The sequence below is a fragment of the Seriola dumerili genome, unplaced genomic scaffold, assembly GCF_002260705.1.
Source record: "Seriola dumerili isolate Sdu_G_001 unplaced genomic scaffold, Sdu_1.0 BDQW01000138.1, whole genome shotgun sequence".
Lineage (NCBI taxonomy): Eukaryota > Metazoa > Chordata > Actinopteri > Carangiformes > Carangidae > Seriola > Seriola dumerili.
In genome coordinates this window covers 17,739,723-17,765,175 of record NW_019174393.1, presented here as the reverse complement: position 1 = coordinate 17,765,175, position 25,453 = coordinate 17,739,723, and the positions used below count along the sequence as shown (strand labels likewise).

The window sequence follows — 25,453 nt, the reverse complement described above, 5'->3', positions numbered from 1 at the left end:
ATCTAAGCTGCCGTCATCTTACAGTTTGATTTATCCTGATTTATAAATTTAGAAGAGTGTTTAGAGCATTTAAAAACCTAATATTGTGAGAACGGTGTTAAACCAATTTGGATTATCCAATGCAACACATCTGGAGCATTTAAGATGTATTCCATCTTTTTTATTTAAACATTATTTATACAGGGTGGGTTGGCTGAACATATGTGCCCTTTTACTGCAACACCCTGTTAACGCAAAAGTAGCAACAACGGACAGACACAATTTAAAACACATGAAATGACAGAATCAAAGAAACAGCATTTAAAAAAAGAAGTACAAACACTTTGATTTTTAGCATTTTTAGCTGACATTACAGACTGATCCATGACATATTAAAGAGACAATTTCAATAAGAAAAGCTAAGACTGTAACAATTTCTGTGACAGCAAATACAGAACCATCTTTAATGAAATCACTAAATCCTCACTAAACATACAGAACATTGCATCGTGGCAGTATAGTGAGTGGAAGATTAAAAATGGTTCAGTGTTAACAGCATTTCATTGTAGTCTGTAGATGAACATTCTTCCTTGTGAATGGATCTTCCTGGAGACAGTTGCTCTTCTACAGTTTGGTATCTATTAACTTGAAAAAAAGGAAACAGTGAAGTGTCATAACTGCTTATACTACATGAACACTCACATAGACTTGCTCCATCGTGATGCTTGTGTTGCATAACTATTTTGTTCATATATGGAGTAAGGTGGTTTTTCTTTTCTAGTCTTACTGAACACTCAAAGTGCTCACCAATACTTGCCATATTGACCCATTCACTCACACATTCATACATAACACTCATACACTGACGGAACAGCCATCAGGGGCAACGTGGGGTTCAGTAATCTTGCCTAAGGACACTTTGAGATGCGACCTGGAGGAGGCAGGGATTGAATCACCAACCTTCTGATTAGTGGACCCGCTCTACCTCCTGAGCCACAGCCGTTGTAAGTGTATGACTCTATTGTACAAGAGATACTATTAATATTTATTCTCTTTCATGATGTAAAACATAAGAAATCAAAATCTTGACAAAAGTTGTGTTTTCACTTCTTGGGAGTAAGAAGAGATAAGTTCAAGTAATCTGAACTTTCTAACCACTTCATATTTTTCTGCTCTGCTGTTGCGGGACCAGAGGATGGCAATAATCAGAGAGAATGATGTAGTATAACCCATGAAGAGTCTTTTCTTACCACCCAGCCTTTACTTTTGTCTCCCTCGTGTTTTTCAAACACATGCAGCATGGTGTCGTGAAGGGTCGGGAAGAACATGGACGTCAAGATCTCATCGTCAAAGAACATACAGGTGTGTAGTTTCTCCAGGATGTACGCTGTCAACACATGTGAAATGTAAATGGACATTTACACTGTACACGAGCTGCACAATTTTCCTCTCACTTACCCATTCACATTGGAGTTGGGCTGCCTGAGAAGTGCATTATGGGTTTGCACAGGTAATATTCACCTCATGTGGTCAGTGTACAAGTGTCACCACTGATTCTATCTTGTGCTTTTAAGAAATGCTGATGAAACTCACCATCACATGACACGATGTAAACATCCACATCGATTCGGATGAACTCTTTGAGCGCCTGTGGTGATAAGAAACAATAAACAGTAGATTTTAATTACATGGGTATTCACTCATCATTTATTATGCTCTGTCTTCAGCTGCTCTTGTGTAGCTCATTATCTAAGTTTCATCTAACATACCGTCTATATCTAACACTTTACTGATCTGCTCTCCTTTGCTGTGCTACAGCAATGTAAAGTAACTTAGTACATTTACTCAAGTACTGTAAGAACAATTTAAGGGTCTTGTACTTTACTTGTGTTACTTCGTTCTTCTATGCCACTACTGTTTGAGGCATCAAGGGTCAAAATGATCCAATATTTCACAAAAAGCAAAGATTAGAGAAAACTTTCTTTAGTTTTTTCCTATTCCTGCCTCATTAATCACCTCACAACCTCTCAGATTTATCTTGTGACCCTCAGAAGGGGCCTGTACCCATAGGTTGGGAACCACTGAACTAAAATACCTAACTGTGCTTTATATAAAATAATTTAAACTACCTTCACCTCATTTACAATCTAATGATGTAAAATAACAATACATTTGCTACAAGGGGCATTTTTCAGATATTTTCTGTATATTTTGCTGATCATTCTAAGGATTTTGAATGCAGGAATTTTACCCAGAAATATATTGGTATTCTTACTTTTTTGGATTTAAAGGTCCCATATAGTCTAAAGGCAGATGTCCATGTGTAGTTTGATTATAAAGCAGGTCTAGGTTCTATATTAATACTGTGAAAGTATCAAAGCCTCAGTCCACAGAGAAATGCACACAGCCTGTATTCAGAAACTGAGCCTTAAAACCAGCCGTCAGGACTTCTGTAACTTTGTGATGTCACAACAAAGCAGTCACCACTCTCAGCCATGCCCCAAGCCCCGCCCACCTCTACCCACCATCAGGGCTGTAAACTAACGGTTGCCACTCGCCAAATGCGACTAAAATATTCCCCTGGCGACTTAATTTTGGAGGGCTACATGCCATGGGGCAGGTAAATGTTTGTCACAATATAGCAAAACATTGCTGCTATAAAATGCCTTTTTGGAAGTGCACGTTGACGGACGCAGAGGCTCTGTGTCGGGGGTTCACGTCCACGCAGAGGCTCTGCGTCGTGACGGCGTCGACTTGACACAGTAGTATAAATCAGCCTTCACGCGTCACCACCAGCCCGCGCAGTGTGGTTCCGGCGCAGCAATGCGGAGGCACATACCCGGTGTGACTGACCCAAAAAGAAAGAGTACAGAGGAGATAGATGGAAAGGAAGATGAAAAAGGCGAAACGTCAAAGAAAAAAGCAAAAGTAAGAAACTTCAATGAGAAATGGAAGATTCAGAGGGAATGGCTGCAGTACGAGGAGGCGGCGGGTATCATGTTTTGTTCAGTTTGTAGAAAATATGCTAAAGAAAAGCAGCGCACCAATTCATTTGTGGTTGTCAATAAAACGATGAAACTCGAGACCATCCGAGAGCACGAAGGAAGCAAATGTCACGCTGTTTGCACCGTGCGAAGAGGGTGTCTGCTGAAGACAGTGATGATGAGTTCTGATTAGATCATGCACTGATCCACTTTGTTCTGTTCTATTTTTTTTTTTTAAATTTTCCTTGAATTTTGTTATTATCATTTGTTATGAGAACAGGAGGTTAACTGGTGCTGGCACTGTCCATGTTCGCAATGTTTTGAATATATTTAAAAGATTAAAAATGTATTTTGAATAATATTTTGGTCTCTTTTCTAAATATATATCGCTATATAATACTGTTATCTCAATGAAAAGTACTGAAACAGATGTATATGTAACAAAAAGAGGCAATTTATTACTTGGCCGGTAAAAAATTTACTTGGCCGGTAGATTTGTTTGGTGAGCCAAAAAGTTAGTTTACAGCCCTGCCCACCATTCAACCTTATAGGATGTGGTTTCCTGAAATCTGCTATATTTTTATTGGATCACTCAGAAAACAGTCAAGCTCACCAACCAGAGAGATTGAGATGGTTTGTGGCTCTTAAAACAACACATTTATCTTCTTATGGATCAGCACTTCAAATAAAACACAGAAGAAGAAAATATGGGACCTTTAAATACCTCTTCCACCACTGCTGTTCCACTGGAGCTAAAATTGCTGTGATAACATACTCAGAGGATTTCCAGCTGTGGCTTCGCAATTTGTCATTGCAATCAGAGACACACAAACACAACAAGATAAAGAAATTTTTCATGACTTGTGTTTTTTTTTTTTTTTATTTTTTTTATTTACCATTTTGAGGCCCTTCAGAGCAGACACGTCCAGGAAGGAGACAGCAGAGAAGTCCAGGATCAGGCTGTGGAGCTCCACTCTGGGAACACTGATGTTAGCGGGAAGCTCTGCCTTCCAGTCCATCCGGAAAGGAAGACCTTTGAGGTCAGCGGGCAGATCCAACTCCTTCGTGTTCATGTAAGACTCATCATTTGTTTGGAAAAACAAATCTGCCAAACCCCTCTGTTAGACAAGCGTATGAAAGTAGGCGTAAAGCTTTTTGAGAGAACAAATCTGAGCATTCATATTTTCATTTTCTTCAGCGTGCTTCGGTTTGCAGCAGTTTTACGTCTCACCTCTGTAATGTGATCATCCTTTTCCTGCAATAGTTTCTTGATTTTCCTGAGGGCCTTGTTCCTCTTCCTCAAAATCCTCAAGGGGTTAAATCCGACCTGCAACAACCAAGTGTTGACACCATATTCACATACTACATATTCACATACAGAGAAATACTAAGCAAAACATATACTGTACATACAGCTTCTTCAAGCTTTTCCCTGAAGAACTCTATGTTGGCAAAGAAGAGGGGGGACGGTATCCTGAAGATTTTTACTCCCTTTGTTTCGGATGTCTGAGAAGAAAAGCATCAGGATTAAACAAACACAATTCAGAGGACAACAATGACATTAAATGAAAACCTTGAAAAAACATTATTTCAGGGTTGCTTGGCCAAAAAGCATCAGAACAGACATAAGAGCAACAACATCCCCAGTAATGTCCATATATGGTTACAACAGCAGACTATGTAACTCAATATATTTACATGCAGATAATCTTTGCAATCCCTGTAGATGTCAGTCCCAGGGATGTTAACCAAGACAGAACAGCGGGGACTGCAGACACATGAAGAGGGTTCAACATTAATATTGGAGCGGAAACCATGAAGATGATGCATGACCTTTAAAAAAAATACACAGATTATTATCATCATCACCAAGTGGCATGACCGTAGTACCTAGAGGAGTCAAATGTTTCATGACTAAGATTAACACAAGCTGCTCTATATGGCACTGAGAGGTTAACTGAACTTCAGTACCGAGAAATCGTGTAAGCTGATGCCAAGCACGGCGGACGTGCTGCGTGATGACTGCTGGTGACAGGTGCGGTTCGCCCTAAAGCTCGATATAGATCACTTTACCGCTCCATATATGATGCACACTCAATGGTGACAAGTGAGATTTTTGATGCTTATGAAGAATTGTCATTCATAAAATGTAATAAATTGCTCTGTGGTATTGTTAGTAGAAAGTAGCGCACACGCCATTGGTACTACGTTTTTTTTTGTTCCACTGTGGGAAATTTTAAATGTTCTTCACAGAGCATACTTTTGATGTGAGTGTCAGAATTTAAAGGTCCATGTAGTTCCATGTAGTCGCTTTTAGTGAGCAGCAGCAGGATGCACAAATGACTTTAAAGATGTAATGTGATTGGAAGGTATTCATGGGAAAAAGTCAACTTAAAGCAACGATAAGATTTTGCTTTTCTACATAGTTGCTGTGCACTAAACAGGGCTTTTCATCAACTACGCTAAACCTATCACTTTCTCATTATTTCCTTCAAAGTCACTTTGCATATTAACAAACTGATATCAGATGCCACAAATTGTGTAATTACAACTGAGTCCTGATGACAACAGTGAGCAGCTCCACTCCCAAGCCCACGGCCAGACCGAGGTCCAGGCCCAGCAGGATGGCACCCAGGCACGTTCCCACCCACACCACCTGCAGAAAAACACTTGAGGTCAAACACTGACAGAGAATGGACTGTGGCAAGGGAGTAACCAAATGGCTAAAAAGTTGGATTCTATAAACACATGAACATTTTGGCATTAAATTGAATAATACCTACACATTCTAGTTTGTCCCTCCTCAACAGGTATGGGATTTCTCTGAACTGCATCAACATGCCCTTCAGGTTGACGATCACCAAGGCACCCAGAACAGACTGCGGTCAAATTCAATATTAAAGGTGTGTAAGAAAAAAATATCCCTTCATCACATTGTGTATATAAATCAACATGACAGGAAAATTTCCAAATTTCCCTCCATATAAGATACATGAAACAAATAAAATAAAATTTTGGCATGAGAAGTTGCAGAAGTGAGTCTCACCCTGGGAAGCGGCTCTAGCAGGAACCCAAGTACCAGAGTTACAATCATTGCCATCATGGCTGAGATCAACCCTGCAATCTGCATTTAAAAAAAAAGAAAAAAAAAAAAAAAGTTAATGTTTGATTTTTAAGATGCCAGTGGTGGAATATAATAGTAACATAAACCAGATTGTGTAAATCGTTTTAAGGACAGAAATGTCTCCAGATAATGACCCATTAAAAGTTCACAACCCAGGAAACAGATACTAGAAATGGTGAGATTTGTTTTCCGACCTGTGTTTTGCCTCCTGAGCTCTCCTGCACGGCTGTTCTGGAGAGTGCCGTGCTGGCTGCAAACGACCTGCAGCTTGCACCAAATATGTTGCTAACTCCAAACGCGATGAGCTCCTGGGATGGAGAAAGGAGAAGTTACTGTGGTTTCCTCTCTGGCTGTGAAAGATTGCCTTTGTTTTGCATTTATTTTATTATCTAGTTTGACCTGCTGTTCTATGTGTAACACATGAAAGCTCACACCCAACGCTGATATGAAAGCAAAATTCAATGAAACTTTATATCTTCGTAAATAAAATTATGAGTCTTATCATAGAGTCTATCAGAGCCAGACCAGGAAAGACAAGTTTATTATATTCAACTCACCTGGTTGCCATCAATGGCATAATCATGTTTGATAGAGTAGACTTTGGCCACAGAGAACGCAACAGCAAACCCCACTATGGCTATGGGAAAGGCCTCAACTGCACTCTCCTGGAACACCTCCATATTGGGTGCAATGGGAGACTCATACCTGAAAGATAATTGTGTTTGAATTTGAATTATCTGAATTGCCTGATGGAAACAGCAGCAAACAGATTCACTGTATGCGGAGAACTTGAAACTTACCCACTAACCATTTTGCCAACAACATTAACATCATATCTCTTCTCAAAGTTGAAGCCGTAGGACACCCCACAAGCTATGATAGTCTGTGTGAATAGAAAAGACACCTGAGAGTCTCAAGAACATTGGCCGCTTTAGTTTTCAATTCATTATGGTAAAAAAAAAAAAACATCTACTTGTGGAAACTTGCTTGAAATAAGCAGAAATCCATATATATTTCAATACATGGATTTTATTTTGTAAACACTCCCGTGCCTATGTTCAAAAGCTTGAGGGAAACTATATCATCCCTATTTGGGGATTGGCTGATGAATACCAGTCCAGGACATTAATATAAGTAACTACCAATGCCTAAATTAAAAATCCCTCTTTGTTGATATTGTATGATTTATCCTCTGGGGCCAGTTTACTGGCATGAACTGAAACCAGTGGCTGTGTGGAAGGTAGGGAATTAATCTTCAAATATATGCTATGCTTTGGAAAATTACCCATACAGAAATGTAATGAATCACCATTATGTCCCTATTTCAACAGTGATGTTGCCATGTATGTCACCTATAAGAAGATATATTAATATCACATATATACATCTTCTGGATATATGAGGATAAACGTTTATAACATATATGAAATACCCAGAATTTGTACATATATTAAAAATATCTAATATTGTTAACAATATGTATTTAATTGATAGTTTATCAAAACAACATACATATAAGATTCTCTATGTTTATTTATATATTTTCCTTTGTAATTTCTCATTAATTTTAAACATGTCTGTCTTCACATTCTGGGAAAATGGTCTCAGACCTTTGGACTGAATACATATACTGTATATATTATCAATACATACATTGACATTACATATTTGTATGGGTAGACATATATGTCAAAAATGAAATTTCTAATAGGTTTCATATATAATGTTTTTATATATTCCAAAAATGGAAATTAAATATATGTACATATATTACGTTTGCATATAGTTATAGTATTTCAAAGTGTACTTTAATTAAACCATGCAAAACCAGTATCTTCTTTAAGACTTCCCTCACCATGATAACCTCTATGGGGATGGGCACTGGCAGTTTGGCTTTGTATTTGTCGTTCAGCTCCTTCACAATGAACACCACCACCATGATCACTATGGACATCACCAGGTCACAGATGTTGGTAGAGGTGATCTGGACAAAGATCTTCTCCAGGGTCTGAGCCAAAGAAGCAAAAACACTGTATTTGAGAATATGGCAGAATTCCACAGAAGACCACGTGAAGATGCTACAGACATAAAAAGGCTATCAAACTGAAAACCACCTCACTGAAACATGCACTTTGCACTACAAATAAAACTTTTAGAGAAAGATATTTGGACCTTCATTCAATTTTTACAATCAGCACTATTACAATGGTTTACTGTGGGTTTCAGATTCACAGCCATGACTGGAGGTGATCTGTATAAACATAAGCATGAATTTACAGATTAAAAGTTCAAGCTAACTAGCTACCTGCCAGCTCATCAGGTGTTACTTGTGGTGTTATTATGAATGGATTAAACAAAGGAGATATATAATGTTGATTAGAGAGTTTGGAAGGTGTTACCTTTGGACAGAGCCAAGCTATCTGTTTCTACCTGTTTCCAGTCTTTGTGCTAAGATAAGCTAACCAGCTACTGGCACTAGTTTCATATTTACTGCCCAGATATGAGAGCGGTATCGATCTGCTCTTATGATGTTTGACAAGAAAGCAAATAATATATATATATATGTATATGATATTTCCTAAACTCCAAAATTGAGAGTTCAGAAGACCTTTCAGAACAAAATTTGTGCTGTTTTTTCTACATCGCAAAGAACTATTTGCATATTTCAAGCTATAATCTGTTCTCTTTCCCTTATCTCCCTTATTCTCCTGTACTGCCTGCATGATGAAAACATCGGGAGTGGTCTATCTAACAACTGTCACATCTTGGACTTACATATATGATAGAAAGAGGACCGCTGATGCCTGGGACATTTAATCCCAATACAAACTTGAGCTGAGACACAAGGATCTGAACGGCAGCTGCTGTGGTGAAGCCAGACACCAGAGTGTCTGACAGGTAGACAACGATGAAGCCCACCTGCAGAACACCCATGGCAAGCTGCATGAGACAGAAAAGAAGCTTGATTTGAAAACTCTCCCAAAGGACATGCAGATGAACAGAAACAGAGTCAAGTCTACCTGGAAAATCCCCATGAGGAAAGTCACAGAGGAGGCCACCAGGACTCTCTGCTGGTCCTGGGTCAGACCCTCAAAGCCTGTGATGTTTGCTGGTGGTCCGTCCTCCGGGACGAGGCGGGTCACCACGGCACCGACCATCAGACTAAGGACTGGGAAGGAGCCTGCAGGGAACAAGGGTGTGGATGGGTGGAGAAGACGCTGTTAAAGCTATATCACACCTCAGCTTATCTCCATGTGTTCAAAAAAGGATAAGATCAATAACTTTTACAAACAGTGAAATGTTTAAGCTTATTTACAGAAAACTGTTTTTATTACCGGAGGACAGCTGAGGGCAGCTGAGGACAAAATGCGTCACCAATAAATTATGAATAAAAAAAAACAACTTATAATTAAACAATTACTTTTAACTACATTTTCCAGCTGGTTTTGAGAAACCAAATTAGACAATTACTGTTTTGTTTATTATAGAGGGAAAAACTGATATATTTAAGAATGAGAGAGCACTGAATGACATACCTACAGATATGTGTCTTGAAGTACCGAGGAAGAAGTACGTGAGCACGGGGAAGAAAGCTGTGTAAAGTCCATAGCTTGGAGGCAGCGAGGCCAGCAGAGAGAAAGCAAGTCCTGAGTGAGACCACAAAAAACACAGAAGTAAGTTTTAAATAAAAAGTATATTTTGCAGGTATTATAAGTTGAGAGAAAACACACGATGAAGGTAAAAATTATAAGTAAATAGTCAAAGAAGTGTTTTTTCAGTTTGGAAAGTGACTGCTGAGTTACTACAAGAAACTAATCCACCAGTTTACCCACAGAATTATAAGTCAGTGGATGGCTAAACAGCTAATGCTTACCTACTCACCTAAAAACAAGTTATTAAAGAACAGATTGAAATGATAGTGAAACCTCTGGGAGATAACGTTTGCTGGAGACATTTACATTTACCAATACAATACTTTAAAAACTATTTCACTCTGAGGATTATTACTCTATTTAACCCTTTTTTCAGTTTTGAATTATTATTTATGCATGGTTTATATCGTATTTAGTTATACTTTTCTATGCATTGATGCTCAATATGTAGAGTATATCATTATTATTATTATTATTGTTTTATTTATTTTACCTAGAAGTCCCATTGAGATAAAAAAAATTCTCTTTTACAAGTTTATTATGCAAGATCATTAAGGTTATCTTCCATCCTGTGCGCCTGTGCTTGTACTTTCTTTTGTCGCCGTGACTCTTTATTGATCCCATAAAAGGAAATTAAATTTTTTAATCTTACATCAAACGTGATTTTAGCTGCTGTTACTGGCAGTCATACGACACTCTAACATGTCTAAAATGAGCAGTTTTAAAAATCAAAGAATAAGTAAACTATTGTAAGAATCTGACCATGAACTCAGTGCCTGATAGACAGTACAGCAAAGGAAAAGGGTGGCGGTCTAGATGACAGATCAGAATTCAGTACCAACATTTTTTAATGAATTCATGACCACAATCTGTGACTACATTTATCCATATGGCTTTAGTTGCCTTGAATGCACCAACAATGATGGGACTTTCCAGTCACAGACTTGTCCTGCTCCTCACCTTGCATGATAGCCACCAATCCAGTGCTGATCCCAGACACCACATCACCCAGCAGCCACTCTCTCACTCTGTAGATCCTCAGCCAGCCAATGATAGGCAGAAGAGAGAGTACTGCATTCTTGGCACGTTTTGAATCACAACTGTACACAAACACAAAAAGCGATTACGTCGAATCAAAGACCACAATCCTCCTCTCCGTGTAACCAGGACTCACTTACCTGAGATACTCTCTGACATGGTCCAGGATGGTTTTGTGCGCCCTGTAGATCTTCTCATGATCTTCAGCAAAGCTGTCCTCAGAGTACACATCTCTGGCCACCACGTACTGTTTCCTCAAAGTCGCCATCCTCGCGCCTCACGTGTGAATCTAATCCCAGAATAATGTAAAAAGGTTCTGGAGATAGATTCCTAGAAGAACCTTTGCCCACTCCTCCCTGTGCGGTGAGTTTGTGTCTATCTAATCTGTGGTCTGAGATCAATATCATCACTGTCAGTTTTGTCTTTACTTGGTTGAATCATTAACATGACGAGCACATCATGATTCATTGTGTTGATATGTCTGAGAGATTTTCATGTTTTTCGCTTGTGAGGTTGTCTTACTTTTTGATGCTGTTCACACACAAAGTGTTTTGGTATAGCTTTCTCTTTTTAGACACCGCTATGTGATATGTTTCCTTTTTTAGAACTATTTTTGTCATTTCTGTCTTCATTTTTACGATATTGATAGAGACAGTATAAAGAGAGACAGGAAATGAAGAGGAGAGAGAGAGAGGGAATGATATGCAGCAAAGCGCCCAGGCTGGATTCGAAACTGGACTGCTGTAGCCCGGACTCTGCCTGGACGTGTGGTACATGCTCCGCCAGGTGAGATATGTTGATTGTATGAAGAGGTTTGAGGATGTAACAGTTTGGGAACTGGGCTTTGTTTCTTCCAATGCATCTAAACAGTGTAATTCCGTAATTTATGTTGGTAATCCGACCTTTACATCCCCTGAGAGTATGACAACCTTTAATCAGTATGAGGGTACCACCTGAAATAAAGTCTAAATGATTTCCAAATGATTTGTCTGATAATTAAGTAAATGTATGTTCAATATCTCTGGATGGGTCGACATGTTTGGTGTCTCTTTATGTGCATGGAACATACAAGAGCATTATTGCTTTTTTTAAATTATTTCTAGGAAATTTGCATTCGACTATTTCCTACATTTACTACATTATAAAGAAATCTAAATATTAATTATTATTTAGAGTGATCAAATATTTATTTCACTACTTTTCTTCCACACTGCTCACAGAAAACATTACTTTGAGAACAGTCTGTCAAAAAGATAATTTATTCTCATTGTCATGAAAATATACCAATACAGCATGTAGATATACACTGTTGCTCATAAAGTTGGAATAAAATATTTTTTACCTCCTTCCATGAAATGACTGTGACAATGTGATTTATTTCATTTCACCTGCGGAATTGGGAAACATAATGTAATCATTGCACCTGGTCAAAAGTGATTACTGATGCATTTAAATAGGAATAAACAGATTATTCCAACTTTATGGGCAGCAGTGTATATTGCACCTAAAACTTCTACAAATTCACTATGTACAGTATAAAAACAACAATACCATGAAATTTGTTTTCTCACATTACAGTAAATATTGTCTTGGCAAACTTAGATTGTCAGATTAATTAAGTCAAAAACAGTATTTCATTATTCATTACATCAGTGTATAGAACAGCATGATCTATAAAACATTCACTCTGTATGTCTTTGGTCTCCAGAAATGATCATTTTCTCATCTAAAGGTTAGAACCTTGTTTCTCGATCTGGAACCTGTCAGAGAAAAAGAAGCTATTTTAAGAGCATTTCACATTTGAAACATATCATGTCATATAACTTTTGAAATAATGTGCAGCTTGCATCGTAGCTTGAGTAGGGAAGCACTAAAAGACAAGTGGGGGTTTTTTTTTCTGGCAAAAATATTTTTTCACTTGCCTCTCCGGGGTGGTTTTCACAGATTTAAAAAAAAATTATTCTGGCAAAAAACAAACCAAAAAATAAAAAAATAAAAAAATAATTTTCATCAGGATTTCGCCCTGATTTTGTAATTCTGTGAAAACAACCCATGAGACACAAGTTTTTTTTAAAATTTATTTCTGTCTTACCAGAAAAAATAATCACTTGCCTTGTCCCATAAAAATAATCCAATAAATGAAACAAAACAAACAAGTTGAAATTTTTCAAAAAAGCATATAAAACATGACGTGTGGGAAAGTAACAGAGATAAAAACCACAGCAGGAGCTGTTGCCCACAAATAAAAACGGATACGTACATTTCTATCTGTGCTCCTCAAACTGCGTCCAGTGTGGTGAACGGTGACTGTTGTTATAATCTGCAGAACAACATGAAAAGTAATGTATTCTGTTCGTATTTACAGCACTAATATATGGTATTTATTGAGACAGAAACATCCTCCAGATGTTGTGTTATGCTGTGTTTCACTTGTCTACTTCACCTTTTCACAGTTGGATTTCTTTTCTGTGGACTCCGGATGTTTCTCCAGGATGTGCAGCATGGCGTCGTGCAGCGTCAGGAAGAACATTGATGGTTGAACTTCATCATCAAAAAAGCAACAGTGATGCAGTTTCTCCAGGATGTAAGCTGCAGGGGAGGAGGAAAAGTTACTCCACTGAGAGGTCTACAAAGGGATTTGGAGGTAAAGAAATTATGACACTAAGCATCTATTTTATTTTATTTCATTTCATTTCAGTTTATTTGTAAATACAGATTGCAGCTAAGTAGGCATCTATTGTAAAACCAATTTAGATTGTTGGTATTTCTGTCAAATGGGAACAGTACATCAATCTTGTTCAGTTAATACTGTGCGCTAAGCATTATTTTTGACACCAGCAATGAGCACAAGATGAAATAATGATGGATATGGTGGATATTTAAAACATGTATCCTGTCCAAAAATACACAAACAATATGTAGAATAATGGGGCAGAAAGGATTCGGAGCTACTGAAAAAGACTTTTCAGATAGTGATGAATTTGAATCTGGACCTAAATGTTATAGTTTCATACTTACGATCACAAGCCACAATGTAGACCTCAACTTCAACCCGGATCAGCTCTTTCAGCGACTGCAAAAAAAGTTTAAGGTAATTAAAGAAAAGCAGGCTCAGTGAAATGATTGCCACCTTTGATGTCGTGACTCATCAACTCACCGTTTTGAGTCCCTTCAGAGCAGAGATGTCCAGGAAGGAGACAGCAGCAAAGTCCAGGATAAGGCTGTGGACCTCCACTCTTGGAACACTTATGTTGGCTGGAAGGTCGGCGTTCCAGTCAATCCGGGTGGGAAGGTCTTTGAAGTCAGTCGGCAGGTCAAGCTCCTCCATGTTGCTCTCGTCCTCTGATTCCTTGATTGGTCGACAAGAGGTATTCAAGAGGCCGTTCTGTAATGGATATTATATGTTATAATGTTTCTCAAAAATACATCTTTACATAGCCACATAGTGGGTCCTTGTAAGAGTAGGTATGCATCAATTTAAAGCAACATTTTTCATAGATTAAGACACAAACTACTAATTCAGTGTAGGCTGCACTTTAAATGAAGCACATGGGTGGAGAGGCAAAACAGAACTGGCCCTGAAACCTGAGACCTGAGACCTGAGACCTGAGACCGTAGACAGGGGTCATCCCAGCAGTGGATCTTTTGGTTTGGCCTCATCAAACATAACTGAAATCTGTAGGTGTGTTTTCATCCACCTGTTTTTATGCACATTTTCAATTTGTCCACAAAAAAAAAAGCTAGAGCAGAAATGCAGAAAAAAAATCAGAACCTTTGCACAAAAGTTGAAATACTTGGCTGAGATAGAAAAGTTGCTATTTTAATAAAAGCTAATTGTAGCAAGGTGCACAGGAAACAGACTGTAGTGTGTGACTTTAAGGAGCTATTTGTAAGTCTTGCTATTGCTGCACAGCCAGTTAGAATTAACAGCTGTTTGCTAACCAGTTTTGCCAAGAACTTCAACCATTGTTACATTTACGGTACATGAGGTTATACTATGCTTTCTCAGCAGCGGGACTTCTTCAGGGCAGTCTGGACGCTAAAGTGACTCGGTATCAGAAAGTGACAAGACGGGCTGACTGGGCTGTAGCTAGCTGGTTAGCATGCTAACTTCAATAGAAGACAGGAACTGATAGAAATAGAAGCAAAACAAAAGGGTTGCTTTCCACCACTGGGGACAGCTCTTGCTGAGTAAAAGAATGAAGTTTCCTTTAGACTGGTAAATAAACAACAATTAATGCTAACATTGGCTATGTACTAAAACTTGCAAATAGCTTCTTTTAATGTCCACTGAAGCTTCTGTTCCACTGAAAAGTAGCAGCAAAAACAACAACAAAAAATGTCAGATCTGTGTTGAGCGGTTTGGAGACTACGACCTTTCTCAAATGACACAAATAGAAAAGTCATATTTCCATAATGTTTCCTACATCATTTTTGTTTGTGTTTGAGTTCTTTTCATTGTATCATCTCATTCTTTCCTCTTCTTCTTTAAATGGTGTAATGGCATCAGACTGGAGAATAAAAGACACAACAACATAGTCTGCCTGTTGTAAATCTGTGCTGTAAACATGTTGTAAACCAAACACAATAAACCAGCAATCTTCTGAACACATCACATCCTGGTCACAACATGTTCATACAATTACTTGGATCTGAGTGGAGGTGAACCTTGCACCATCTGCTGAACAAATGCCAAATGTGGATGTTTTTTGGATTGTTTATTACACATGTACTGTTTCTACACTGCTGATCTGAATAGAGTTAATAAATGAAAACAGGAAGAGATAATAACAGTGTAACAGTAACTGAAACTTTTATGGTTGTTGTCGGAGTGAAAGTGTATGCTGACTATATAGTCATTACTTACGGAAGTCCACTGCAGATCACCTTTCTTCAGAAGTTTCCGGATCATCCTAAGTGCTTTATTTCTCTTTCTCAGTACTCTCAGTGGGTTGAATCCAACCTTAGTAACATAAATGACATGTTCACATGAGACAGAATCAGGTCAAAGATAAGATAAGGTTTATTTTCTAATCTACTTCTTCTTTCTAATTACAACATGAACTTATAAAGATGATTTGGTTATTTTTAAAACATTCTACTAGTATTTTCTACTGATTGAGATGTGGTGTTGGTTTAAGACTTACAGCTTCAACCAGCTTGCTCCTGAAGAAGTCAATGTTGGCAAAGAAGATTGGCGACGGTATCCTGAAGATCTTCACTCCCTCTTGCTCATATATCTGGGGAACAACATTTCCATTATACCCACATTATTGCCAAAATCATAGTCAAATATATAATGAATCAAAAGAAAACAGGTGATTCTTATCACTATAAAGACCAATAAAAACACATGCTCTACTTTATGAGAACTAAGGATAATTTTGAACATGTTTCCTATACAGCGGGCGAAATTGAACTTTTAACGCTTACAGACATTTTTATAACACTTCTCATTCCAAATTAATGAAGTAATAGTAAAATTGAAAAAATTCTGATATTGTTAGGAGCAAATGGAAATCCACAGGGTCCCTTGATAAATAATACAATACAATACAATAAATTAAAGGCTTTAGAAGAATAAAGGCTCCTTGACATTTTGGGAAAACAGCTCATTTGCTGAGAGGCAAAGTTGGATGAGAAGATACCGCTCTCAAATTTGTCTGGGAAACATGTAGCTTGGGCTAGCAGGTGGTTAGCTTAGCTTAGTTTAGTACCAAAAGCCACACAGCAGCACCTCTAATGCTCATTAATTAACATGTTACAGCTTGTTGGTTGAATCTGTACAAAACCCAAAGTGTAAAAATGACAATTCGCCTATTAACACAGGGGTATGTGTTACAAATTAAACAAATAATAACATATTAATCAGTGAGCTTTAGAGATTTTTGATACCTTTGGACAGAGCTAGGCTCTGTGTCCCACTTGGTCCAATGTTATGCTAACCTAAGCTAATCTGCTGCTGATTGTAGCCTTATATTTAACAGAAAGGTAAGTCAGAAAGCAGTGTCTTTCCCAAAATGTCAAACTATTCCTTTAACATAATTTATAAAAGACACATTATTTAACACAATCCAACTTACATCAGTATAATCCTTTCTGTCCTTGTAGATATCTGTCCCCTTGATGTTGGCCAGGACACTGCAGCGAGGGCTGAAAGACATAAAAACTTCAATTACTGCTCCGAGATTTTTCAAATCTGATACAAATAACAAGACTTAGAGTCTATAGCAATGTTTGTGTACAAAAGCTAAATGCTAACATCAACCTGCTAACATAGTCACAAAGCTAACAGGCTGATGTTTTAACAGCTAATTTTAATCATCTTAGTTTAGTGTGTAAGCATGCTAACACTTTCTAATTAGCAGTAAATATGAAGTACAGTTGACACTAATGGGAATGTATTTAGTTTTGCAGGTATTTGTTCATAAACCAAAGTATTCGACAAACTGACACGAAAAGCGATGTCCGCAATTATTGCAGTTTATCCTGTGAAAGTCATGCACCAAATTCCATGGCAATCTATCTAATCTTTGCATTTATCAAAAGAAAATTGCACACTGTCAAGGCTTTAAAGAAATGTACAAGCTAAGACAAAAGAAAATACTAACAATTGAGCCCTAAGGACAACACTGAGCAGTTCCACACCGAGGCCTGCCGCCAGTCCAAGATCCAGCCCCAGTAAGATGGCTGCGATACAGGTACCTAGCCACACAACCTGGACATGGAAGAAGGTGAGAAACAGAAGGGTTTTTAATGGCTTCTTTTTTTAGACAAAAGGACCACAAGATTTCAGGCTTTTTAAACTGTTCTCTGATTGTGTGATTTAACTTACACAGTCTGGTTTGTCCCTCCTCCACAGGTATGGAACATCTCTGAACTGCATCAGCATACCCTTCAGGTTGACGATGACCACAGCACCCAGGACAGACTGTTAAAATAATGGGTCAAAGGTCAAAGTTCAGCAAGTCCAGGCTCCAAAAACTGCATTTGTATGTTGGTAGAGAAAGAGGGTTTTCTGAGGTTTACCTTTGGAAGTGGCTCTAGTAGGAATCCAATGGCCAAGGTGACGATCATCACTATGATAGCTGACAGTAAACCAGCTATCTGAAAAGGACAGAGGAGGTATCATATGTTAAACTGCATAGATGAGATCATTCCCTTGGTGCCACATCTAGTATATCATATTGATGTTGTGGTGTTTCTTAATACTAGTGGTTTCAGGGATTTTAAACATCTGCATCTTCTATCATCCACACACTTTATGCACCCATTAGTCACTTCACATATAGATTAGATTGGACTTCATAAATTTGTAAAGTAAAATGAGTAAAACCACTATTTAATAATACTTCATTACAAGTAAATGCCCTGCTTTTAAAACCTTCCTTAAATAAAATTTGTGTCAGCAAAATGTACTTGAAGAATCAAACTAAAAGCAACTCTCCTGCAGGAGAATGGCCCCTTTAGGAGTTACATTATTATACAGGCTACTATATTGATTACAATCAACATTTTACTTAAAGGGATAGTTTGAAGAGCTAGCTTGGCTGAAGGTATCAAAATAAACCTACCAGTACCTCTAAAGCTAATTAAGACATTATATCTCATTTGTTTAGTTCATGCAAAAATCAAAGTGTAAGAACGACAAATTGTGGTTTTACTGGCCAGTTGTTTCCTCCTGTTTGGAGCCTTTGTGCTAAGCTAAGCTAAGCAGCTACTGGCACTAACTAAAATATTTTCCCTACAGACATGAGAGGGGTATTACTATTTTCATCTAACTCTCGGCAAGAAAGCAAGTAATACTAAGAAGTTACTTGAGTATGTACTGATGTTGTTATTGCTTAATGGCTTGCTCTTGAGTTGGCTAACTGTCTCCAGACAGGGGTTAAACTCATACAAGATCTTCCCTCAGATTTGACGAGAACTTGTTGAGGGTTAGGGTTACACTCAGGTCAGACATGTTGGTTTACCTGTGTTTTTCCCCCTGTGCTTTCCTGCACTGCGCTCCTGGAGAGAGCTGTACTCGCAGCAAAGGACTTGAAGGAAGCTCCAAAGATGTTGCTAACTCCGAAGGCTATCAGCTCCTACAGCCAAATCAAAGAGAAAACATGTCTTCAATATCACCTGAGACGTCTACTTTAATGTTGTCAATTTTAGCATTGTTACATACCTGATTTCCATCTATGGTGTAATCATGTTTTACAGAATAGACTTTTGCTACGGAGAAGGCCACAGCAAAACCCACTATAGCAATCGGAAAAGCTTCGACTGCTGTGTCCTGGAAGATGTGCAGGTTTGGAGCCATCGGTGGCTCGTACCTGAAATTGTACAAGTCAGTACTGTAAGGTTGAGGTACAGTACTTCTAATATTAAGCACAGAATCTTTGATTTGACCGTTACCTCAAACAACAAAACCACAAACAATGTACTTTATTGTAGTTGCTGTTTACTCCAGTGTGCATACTGTACACTGTACAAAGAAAAAGGTTGTTTTTTTTTGTCACTGGATTTACAGGTTTGGGTTGACGATGTATCTTTCCATTTACTTTCTCAACTGATAACACCTGTTCAAAACCATTTACAAGTGTTGTATCTACACTAATGGGTGTGGCCTTACAGATACACAGATATATTGTTGCTTTTATGCACTCATTATCTTTACACTGAGTGACCTGGTTCATGAATTACTCTGCTCCGACAGAGCGTGAATGGTAGAGAACCAACAAATCAGTATTTTCACTCCTCCATTCATTATGGCTGTTTGTGCGACATTAATTCATGTGGCAATTCAGTACGAGAGAACTGGTAAGTTAAGAATGACAGTTGTTAAATCTGCATCTATTGATATTTTTTGGCCACTGAGGGGCAGTGGAAACAAGCTGTAAATACAGCTGCAACTTAAGCTACAACTATATAAACTGTTGCACATAAAGTTGGAATAATTTTGTTTTCAGACACAATCCTCTGTTTATTCCTATTTAAATGCATCAGTAATCCCTTTGGAAGAGATTGACTACTAAAGTTTTGAGAAGATATACTCTTTATCTGTCAAGAATAAATCACATTGTCACAATCATTTCATGGAAAGAAGTAAAAAATATTTTATTCCAACTTTATGAGCAAGAGTGTATATTATCACCATAATCACCATTGGTAGTATAAAGACATTTACAGTATATTGATCATAGCAGCTTTAATTTCTAATTTAAGAGCCAGTTCACTCAAATTACAAAAACATATTTCCCAATCACTCTAGAACAAAGACACTTTGCCATCAATTGATTTTTTTTTTTTTTTTTTTTAATTTGAGTGGAACAGCCCTTTAAGACTAGGAAAAAAAATTAAATTAAAAAATTATCCTCATTTCACTTTTCTCCACTGTAATTTCTATCTTTATATTTTGACAGTTCAATACACTGCAAGTGAAGTATATTGCAATAACATTACATGAAATTTCTTGGCTTTAGCTTATGTGCAAAAATGTCTCTTACCCTTGTGGAATATGGCCAACAACGTCGATTCCATATTTCGTCTTGAAGTCGAATGCATATGAAACTCCACATGCAATAACAGTCTAAAGAAGAAATGATACAAATGACAGCTGAAAATACAGATCATTGTCATAACTATCATTAGTGACTGACAGTGACCAGAGCCTTCAGCGCCTCAGCCTATGGAAACAGTCACAAGGATCATGTTGCTCTGTGTTCCTCACCATGATGACCTCTATGGGGATGGGCACCGGCAGCTTGGATTTGAATCTGTCATTCAGCTCCTTTACAATGAACACCACCACCATGATGACCAAGGAGATCACCACATCACAGACATTGGTGGAGGTGATCTTGTTAAAGATGATCTCCAGAGTCTGAAAATATGACACACAAATGAGCCACACTTCTTGACTTTGATAAACAACTGAAAAGCTTGAAGCTGCTCTGTACTTACATATATGATGGAGAGTGGTCCGCTGATGCCTGGAACTTGCAGCCCCAACACAAACTTGAGCTGGGACACCAGGATGTGGATGGCAGCCGCTGTGGTGAAGCCAGACACCAGAGTGTCTGACAGGTACATGACGACAAAGCCCACCTGGAAAACACCCATCACCAGCTGGAAGAGGCACAGACACCAGACGTCACCAGCTGCTAGCTGCTGTTTCTAGTCTTCATGCTAAACTGAGCTAACCATCTCCTGACTATAGCTTCCTCTTAAACTAACATAAGAGTGTAAGTTGTGGTAAGAAAGCAAAGTGTATTTCCCAAATTATAAAACTATTCTTTCTTAAGAAGTGAAATCAAAAAAGAATTCACTGTCAAATTTTAGTAAAGGATCATGAAGTTTAAGGTTTAAAGGCATTTCGACCCTTGAAGACACAGGTGTCATCACTTCTGGAAACTCAAGTTACACCAGTGTTTTAGAAAGTTAGGCTTAGACTGTTATTTTTACAGCTAAAGGACACAAATCAAGGGGGGTCAGTTATATAGATAGATTTTAGTTACGAGCCCTTGATATAGTTGAACAACTGAGTGGTTGTGGGGAGGCGTTTAACCTGCATGATGCCAGCGAGGAAGGTCACAGATGAAGCCACCAGCACTCTCTGCTCATCTCTTGTCAATCCTTCAAACCCTGTGATGTTGACGGGTAGACCCTCGTCCGGGACCAGCCTGGTGACCACCGAGCCAATCATCAGACACAAGACTGGGAACGGACCTGCAGAGAGTGAGAGAGAGAGAGAGAGAGAGAGAGAGTATAGGAGGTTACAGTTCTAGCTTTTAGTGAGCAGTCATGGACAGATATTCACACATGCGCCTGCCTTACCCACGGAGATGTGCCTGGAGGTGCCCAGGAAGAAGTAGATGATGACAGGGAAGAAGGCAGAGAAGAGTCCGTACCAGGGTGGCAGAGAGGCCAGCAGACAGTAGGCCAGACCTGACACACAAAAACAAAAACAAGCTTATATAAAATACAGATATACAACATTTCCCTTACGTTACTTCACTTTACAGCATTTTATACAATAGATCAAGATGTATTGTGATCAGATGGCTAACATATTGTTGACATGGAATGAATTGAAAGTTAAAAAGTTAAATTAATAATTTCTTTAAAACATCTGTGATCCCACAGAAACCCTGAAAGGCAAGTGTTTCTTTTGTCAGGATCATTTTTTCAAGTTATTTTTCTTTTTCAACTGTATAAACATCCCCCAACAAACAAGTGAAAACAAATAGTTTGGGGGGGAATTATATTTTCTAAGTTTTATTTTTTCTTTCTTGCTTCCCGGAAAAACAATCACTTTCCTCTCAGGACTTCCATAATGGCAAACAACCTCAAATCAGACATCTGAGTTTGTTGAGCTTTTAAAAGTTCATTCTTGATCTCGGAGGAAGATGAATCTTAGTGTAACATCAAATGTAACCTCCAATAACAATGGCCCTATTATGCCAGTTAATGTAACTTTCTGACACTGCAGTTCAAAGACACATGATCCATCCAGGTTGTGTCAGAACCCGACATTATATCTATTTACCTTGCAGGACAGCAACCAGTCCAGTGCTGAGTCCAGACACGATGTCACTGAGCAGCCACTCTTTGACTCGATAGATCTTCATCCAGCCGATGACCGGCAGGAGAGAGAGAGCAGCGTTCTTGGCTCGCTTGGCATCACATCTACAATGATAAACAGACACAAATATAAAGTCTGGTAGCAGATGGATCAGTCAGTATCTCTGAAGCTCCAGGTTGCATCATGTGGTGAATTCTAAATATAACCGATTTAAGATTTTGACAGTGTAAATGAGATGGTAATTGTTTTTAGACTCACTGGGATAGTCTTTGTAAACAGGTACTGAACTTAAGTACAATTTTTAGGTAGTTGTACTTTGAGTTGTGGCATAAAATTTCCATTTTATGCCACTTGCTACCTCTACTCTATCTCTTCTCCTGTGTTTTATTTGAAGTGTCAGAAGAGAGGAGGCTCTGAGTCTCTCTTCTGGTTGGTTGACTGTTTTCTCAGTGATGTAATAAACATATAGCAGATTTCAGGTAAAAACACTCAGAGAAACCAAATCCTGCAAGGTTTGGATGGTGGGTCCAGGTGGGCGGGGCTTGGGGCATGGCTGAGAGTGGTGACTTTGTTGTGACATCACAAAGTTATAGAAGGTCGTTAAGATTAGCTCCACCTGGTGCTTACTTATTAATGACAGTGATAATCCAGAAATATATAATAATTTGGTCATAATGCAGAATGGTGCTGGTGTTTTTACTTTTGATACTTTAAGCATAAATCCATCATGATAGTCTTGTCCTTTTACTTAAATAAACTTTTCTTTATATTTCTATATCAATACTTTTACTTAAGAAATGGATCTGAATACTTTCAATAATACTAATACTAGACCTCCATTTGCCTTTGTAATCTCATATCTAAATGACTGTTAAAAGATAAAAGGGAGTGAGTTACACTTAAAGTAGCGAGCAGATAAGTGGTTTACATAAAACAACTAAACCCACCAAGGTCATAAAAAACAGAAAAACTGGGCTGAAATATAGAATCTGCTTACAGCTGAGAACAGGGATTAGCCACTTTTTAAATTTTCCGTACATGTTATGAAATAATTTTTGTGTATCTGTCTTTAATGAGAATTTGTTAGGAATATTTAAACCTGCTGGACATTAGTCAACAACTTCTCTCAAGAATCTCATGAGTGATTTATATTTTCTTTGAACAACTTCTAAGAAAGTCCACTGGAAAGTTATGTAATGGTAATAGTAATATTGGTTGGTGATACAATAACACCAACGATCACGTGAACGCACTCCATTTACCTCCTTGTTTATTTAACCTGATGAAAGTCTGACGACCAAAACATCACAACAAAGTGATTACAAATGATCAACAGTGTGTGAAACTTTTGGGTTCTTTAATTTCAATAAATACAAATGACATATTTATTATGTTATGTAAAGGATTAAACTTTAAATAAAGTGAGATAATATGTTATTTTTTCATGTAAAGTGAAGCAACAACCAAAGTTGACCTTTAATTTGAAAAACTTGACCGTAACCATTATAATTGGAACTGCAAAAAATTATCCAAAATTCAAACAAATTGCAGGTTACAATATTAAACCTTGCAGGTTTCAATGTGTACAAACTTGAGTTAATGCCCATGTTGTACTTTAAGTAAAAAAAAAAACATCTGTAGTTACTACAGAGTTTCAGATATATAACTTAAAATACAAGCCACACGGGAAACAAAATCAAAACCCCTTACGTGAAGTACTGCTTGATGTGGTTCAGCATGGTCTTGCGTTGCCTGTAGACCTTCTCGTGCTTCTCAGCGAAGGTCTCCTCCGAGTACAACGGCCTGGCCACCACATACTGCTTAGCTCCCGGTCGCATCATTCTGCCTCTGCTGCCTGGACGACCGCTGCTTCCTCTCTATGTGGCTCTGAGATCCATTAATCACATTAGGTTAGGAAGAGGATCCTGTCCTGCCTTTGAACATTACTTATCAAAGAGCATTAACAGCAAACAACAAAGAGTCCAGACCCCTAAAAATACAGGCAGGACACATGAGCCAGGTCAGGACCTGCACTGTCCTGGGGGCGAGAATTGTCAGGCTTCATTTGAGCTCTAGACACAGATTAACACCAGAGAGGCGTGTTTTGAATTTTAACACTGAAATGTCTCAGCTCCCTGACTTTTCCAAGATCAACCTTCATGTTTAAGATGTGAATCACTCAAGGAAATATTCACTTCCTCCACCTGGAGCTCAAAATACATCAGCACCTCCGGAGGTCCGGCTGCTTATGAAAATCCTCCTCAGTGCAAAGATTTCTCACTCAAGAGCTTAAAAACAAAAAACATAACCTTAATTTCTTCATGTACAGCAGCTTCTCCCACATACCTGACTGTGCACTAATCTGTCCCAAATCCGAAGTGTCCCGTCCCTCTTCTAGCTCCTCCAGCTTCTGAGGATCCACTGGGACCTGTGACAGTTTTGCCATCAATAAATGCTACCTCTGCTGCTTATCACAACTGTAATTATTAACAGCAATTATGATGAAGTCCCTGTTCTGCACAACTCCTGGACGCCTATCTTATCCTTGACCATTGTTCTCACTGATATCTGTAACCTGCAACTTTCAGTGGAGGCTTTCCGCCCCCGTGGAGCATTTGAAAGATATTGTACCGATGGGCAGGAAAGGGAGGATGTGGACAGGACAGACAGGACAGGTCAGTGTTATGAAATGGAAATCAAGTAACTTTTTCAGGAGGGGAAACAGTGCTAAGGGTCTGCTGTTGAACTCTACAGTGCACTTCAAGACTAAAAATAGTTTGTGTGCTGCAGGAACTGGGATTGTGTGTGGGAAAAACTGCTTTGTATTCCCAAAATTGAATAATCCCTCATGTGATAAAACACCCTGATACTCTGATAATCACATACCTGGCATGAAAGTTAAACGCGTTACAAGTAAAAAAATGAATGAGTCATCTTAAAACATAACTGACCTTTAATGTTCTTCCTCTCACAAAGTGGACAGAAGACTAGGCAAATGGGAAACAAGTCTGCCTTTCAATTGGAAGCAACACCAGCCAAACTGATAACACCAGAAACTGTTGTCTGAGGTGTGTGTGTGTGTGTGTGTGTGTGTGTATGTGTG

The 25,453-nt window shown here is 38.3% G+C and overlaps 2 protein-coding genes across 3 annotated transcripts; both read right to left on the bottom strand.

The window, feature by feature from the left end:
- Positions 1-300: 300 nt before the first annotated feature.
- LOC111224950 (chloride anion exchanger-like) lies at positions 301-11,101 on the bottom strand. Of its 2 annotated transcripts, none has more exons than XM_022749656.1 (19): positions 10,919-11,101; positions 10,701-10,840; positions 9,624-9,734; positions 9,108-9,268; positions 8,863-9,027; positions 7,943-8,095; positions 6,888-6,970; positions 6,645-6,792; positions 6,282-6,395; positions 6,010-6,087; positions 5,747-5,842; positions 5,513-5,619; positions 4,662-4,731; positions 4,377-4,469; positions 4,195-4,290; positions 3,860-4,081; positions 1,573-1,627; positions 1,230-1,366; positions 301-624 (listed from the first exon to the last, which is right to left on the bottom strand). In XM_022749656.1, the coding sequence occupies exons 1-19, from the start codon at positions 11,044-11,046 to the stop codon at positions 604-606; spliced, it is 2,178 nt and encodes a 725-aa protein (XP_022605377.1). In that variant the 5' UTR covers positions 11,047-11,101; the 3' UTR covers positions 301-603. The 2 variants fall into 2 exon arrangements, with proteins under 2 accessions (XP_022605377.1, XP_022605378.1); XM_022749657.1 differs by having other exon boundaries at positions 8,863-9,006.
- Positions 11,102-12,205: 1,104 nt separating this feature from the next.
- Positions 12,206-24,754, bottom strand: slc26a3 (solute carrier family 26 member 3). Its single transcript, XM_022749414.1, has 21 exons — positions 24,697-24,754; positions 24,061-24,237; positions 22,315-22,454; positions 21,603-21,713; positions 21,334-21,494; positions 20,730-20,894; positions 20,497-20,649; positions 20,273-20,355; positions 18,952-19,099; positions 18,752-18,865; positions 17,808-17,885; positions 17,614-17,709; positions 17,390-17,496; positions 16,862-16,931; positions 15,926-16,018; positions 15,646-15,741; positions 13,936-14,163; positions 13,797-13,851; positions 13,222-13,367; positions 13,039-13,098; positions 12,206-12,538 (listed from the first exon to the last, which is right to left on the bottom strand). Exons 2-21 carry the CDS (start codon positions 24,189-24,191, stop codon positions 12,512-12,514), a joined length of 2,262 nt encoding a protein of 753 aa, XP_022605135.1. The 5' UTR covers positions 24,192-24,237; positions 24,697-24,754; the 3' UTR covers positions 12,206-12,511.
- Positions 24,755-25,453: the final 699 nt, after the last annotated feature.

Bases quoted from the DNA above. Each gene is read 5' to 3' on its own strand.
- LOC111224950 (XM_022749656.1), bottom strand. From the start codon at position 11,046: ATGGCGACTTTGAGGAAACAGTACGTGGTGGCCAGAGATGTGTACTCT. The intron at 9,735-10,700 runs GTGAGGAGCAGG...GGTCTCACTCAG, and splicing joins ATTGGTGGCTATCATGCAAG to GACTTGCTTTCTCTCTGCTG. The intron at 1,367-1,572 runs GTGAGTTTCATC...ATGTGTTGACAG, and splicing joins TTACATCGTGTCATGTGATG to CGTACATCCTGGAGAAACTA.
- slc26a3 (XM_022749414.1), bottom strand. From the start codon at position 24,191: ATGATGCGACCGGGAGCTAAGCAGTATGTGGTGGCCAGGCCGTTGTAC. The intron at 20,356-20,496 runs GTGAGGAACACA...TTTCTTCTTTAG, and splicing joins TCCCCATAGAGGTCATCATG to ACTGTTATTGCATGTGGAGT. The intron at 12,539-13,038 runs GTACGTATCCGT...TTTCTCTGACAG, and splicing joins TGAGGAGCACAGATAGAAAT to GTTCCAGATCGAGAAACAAG.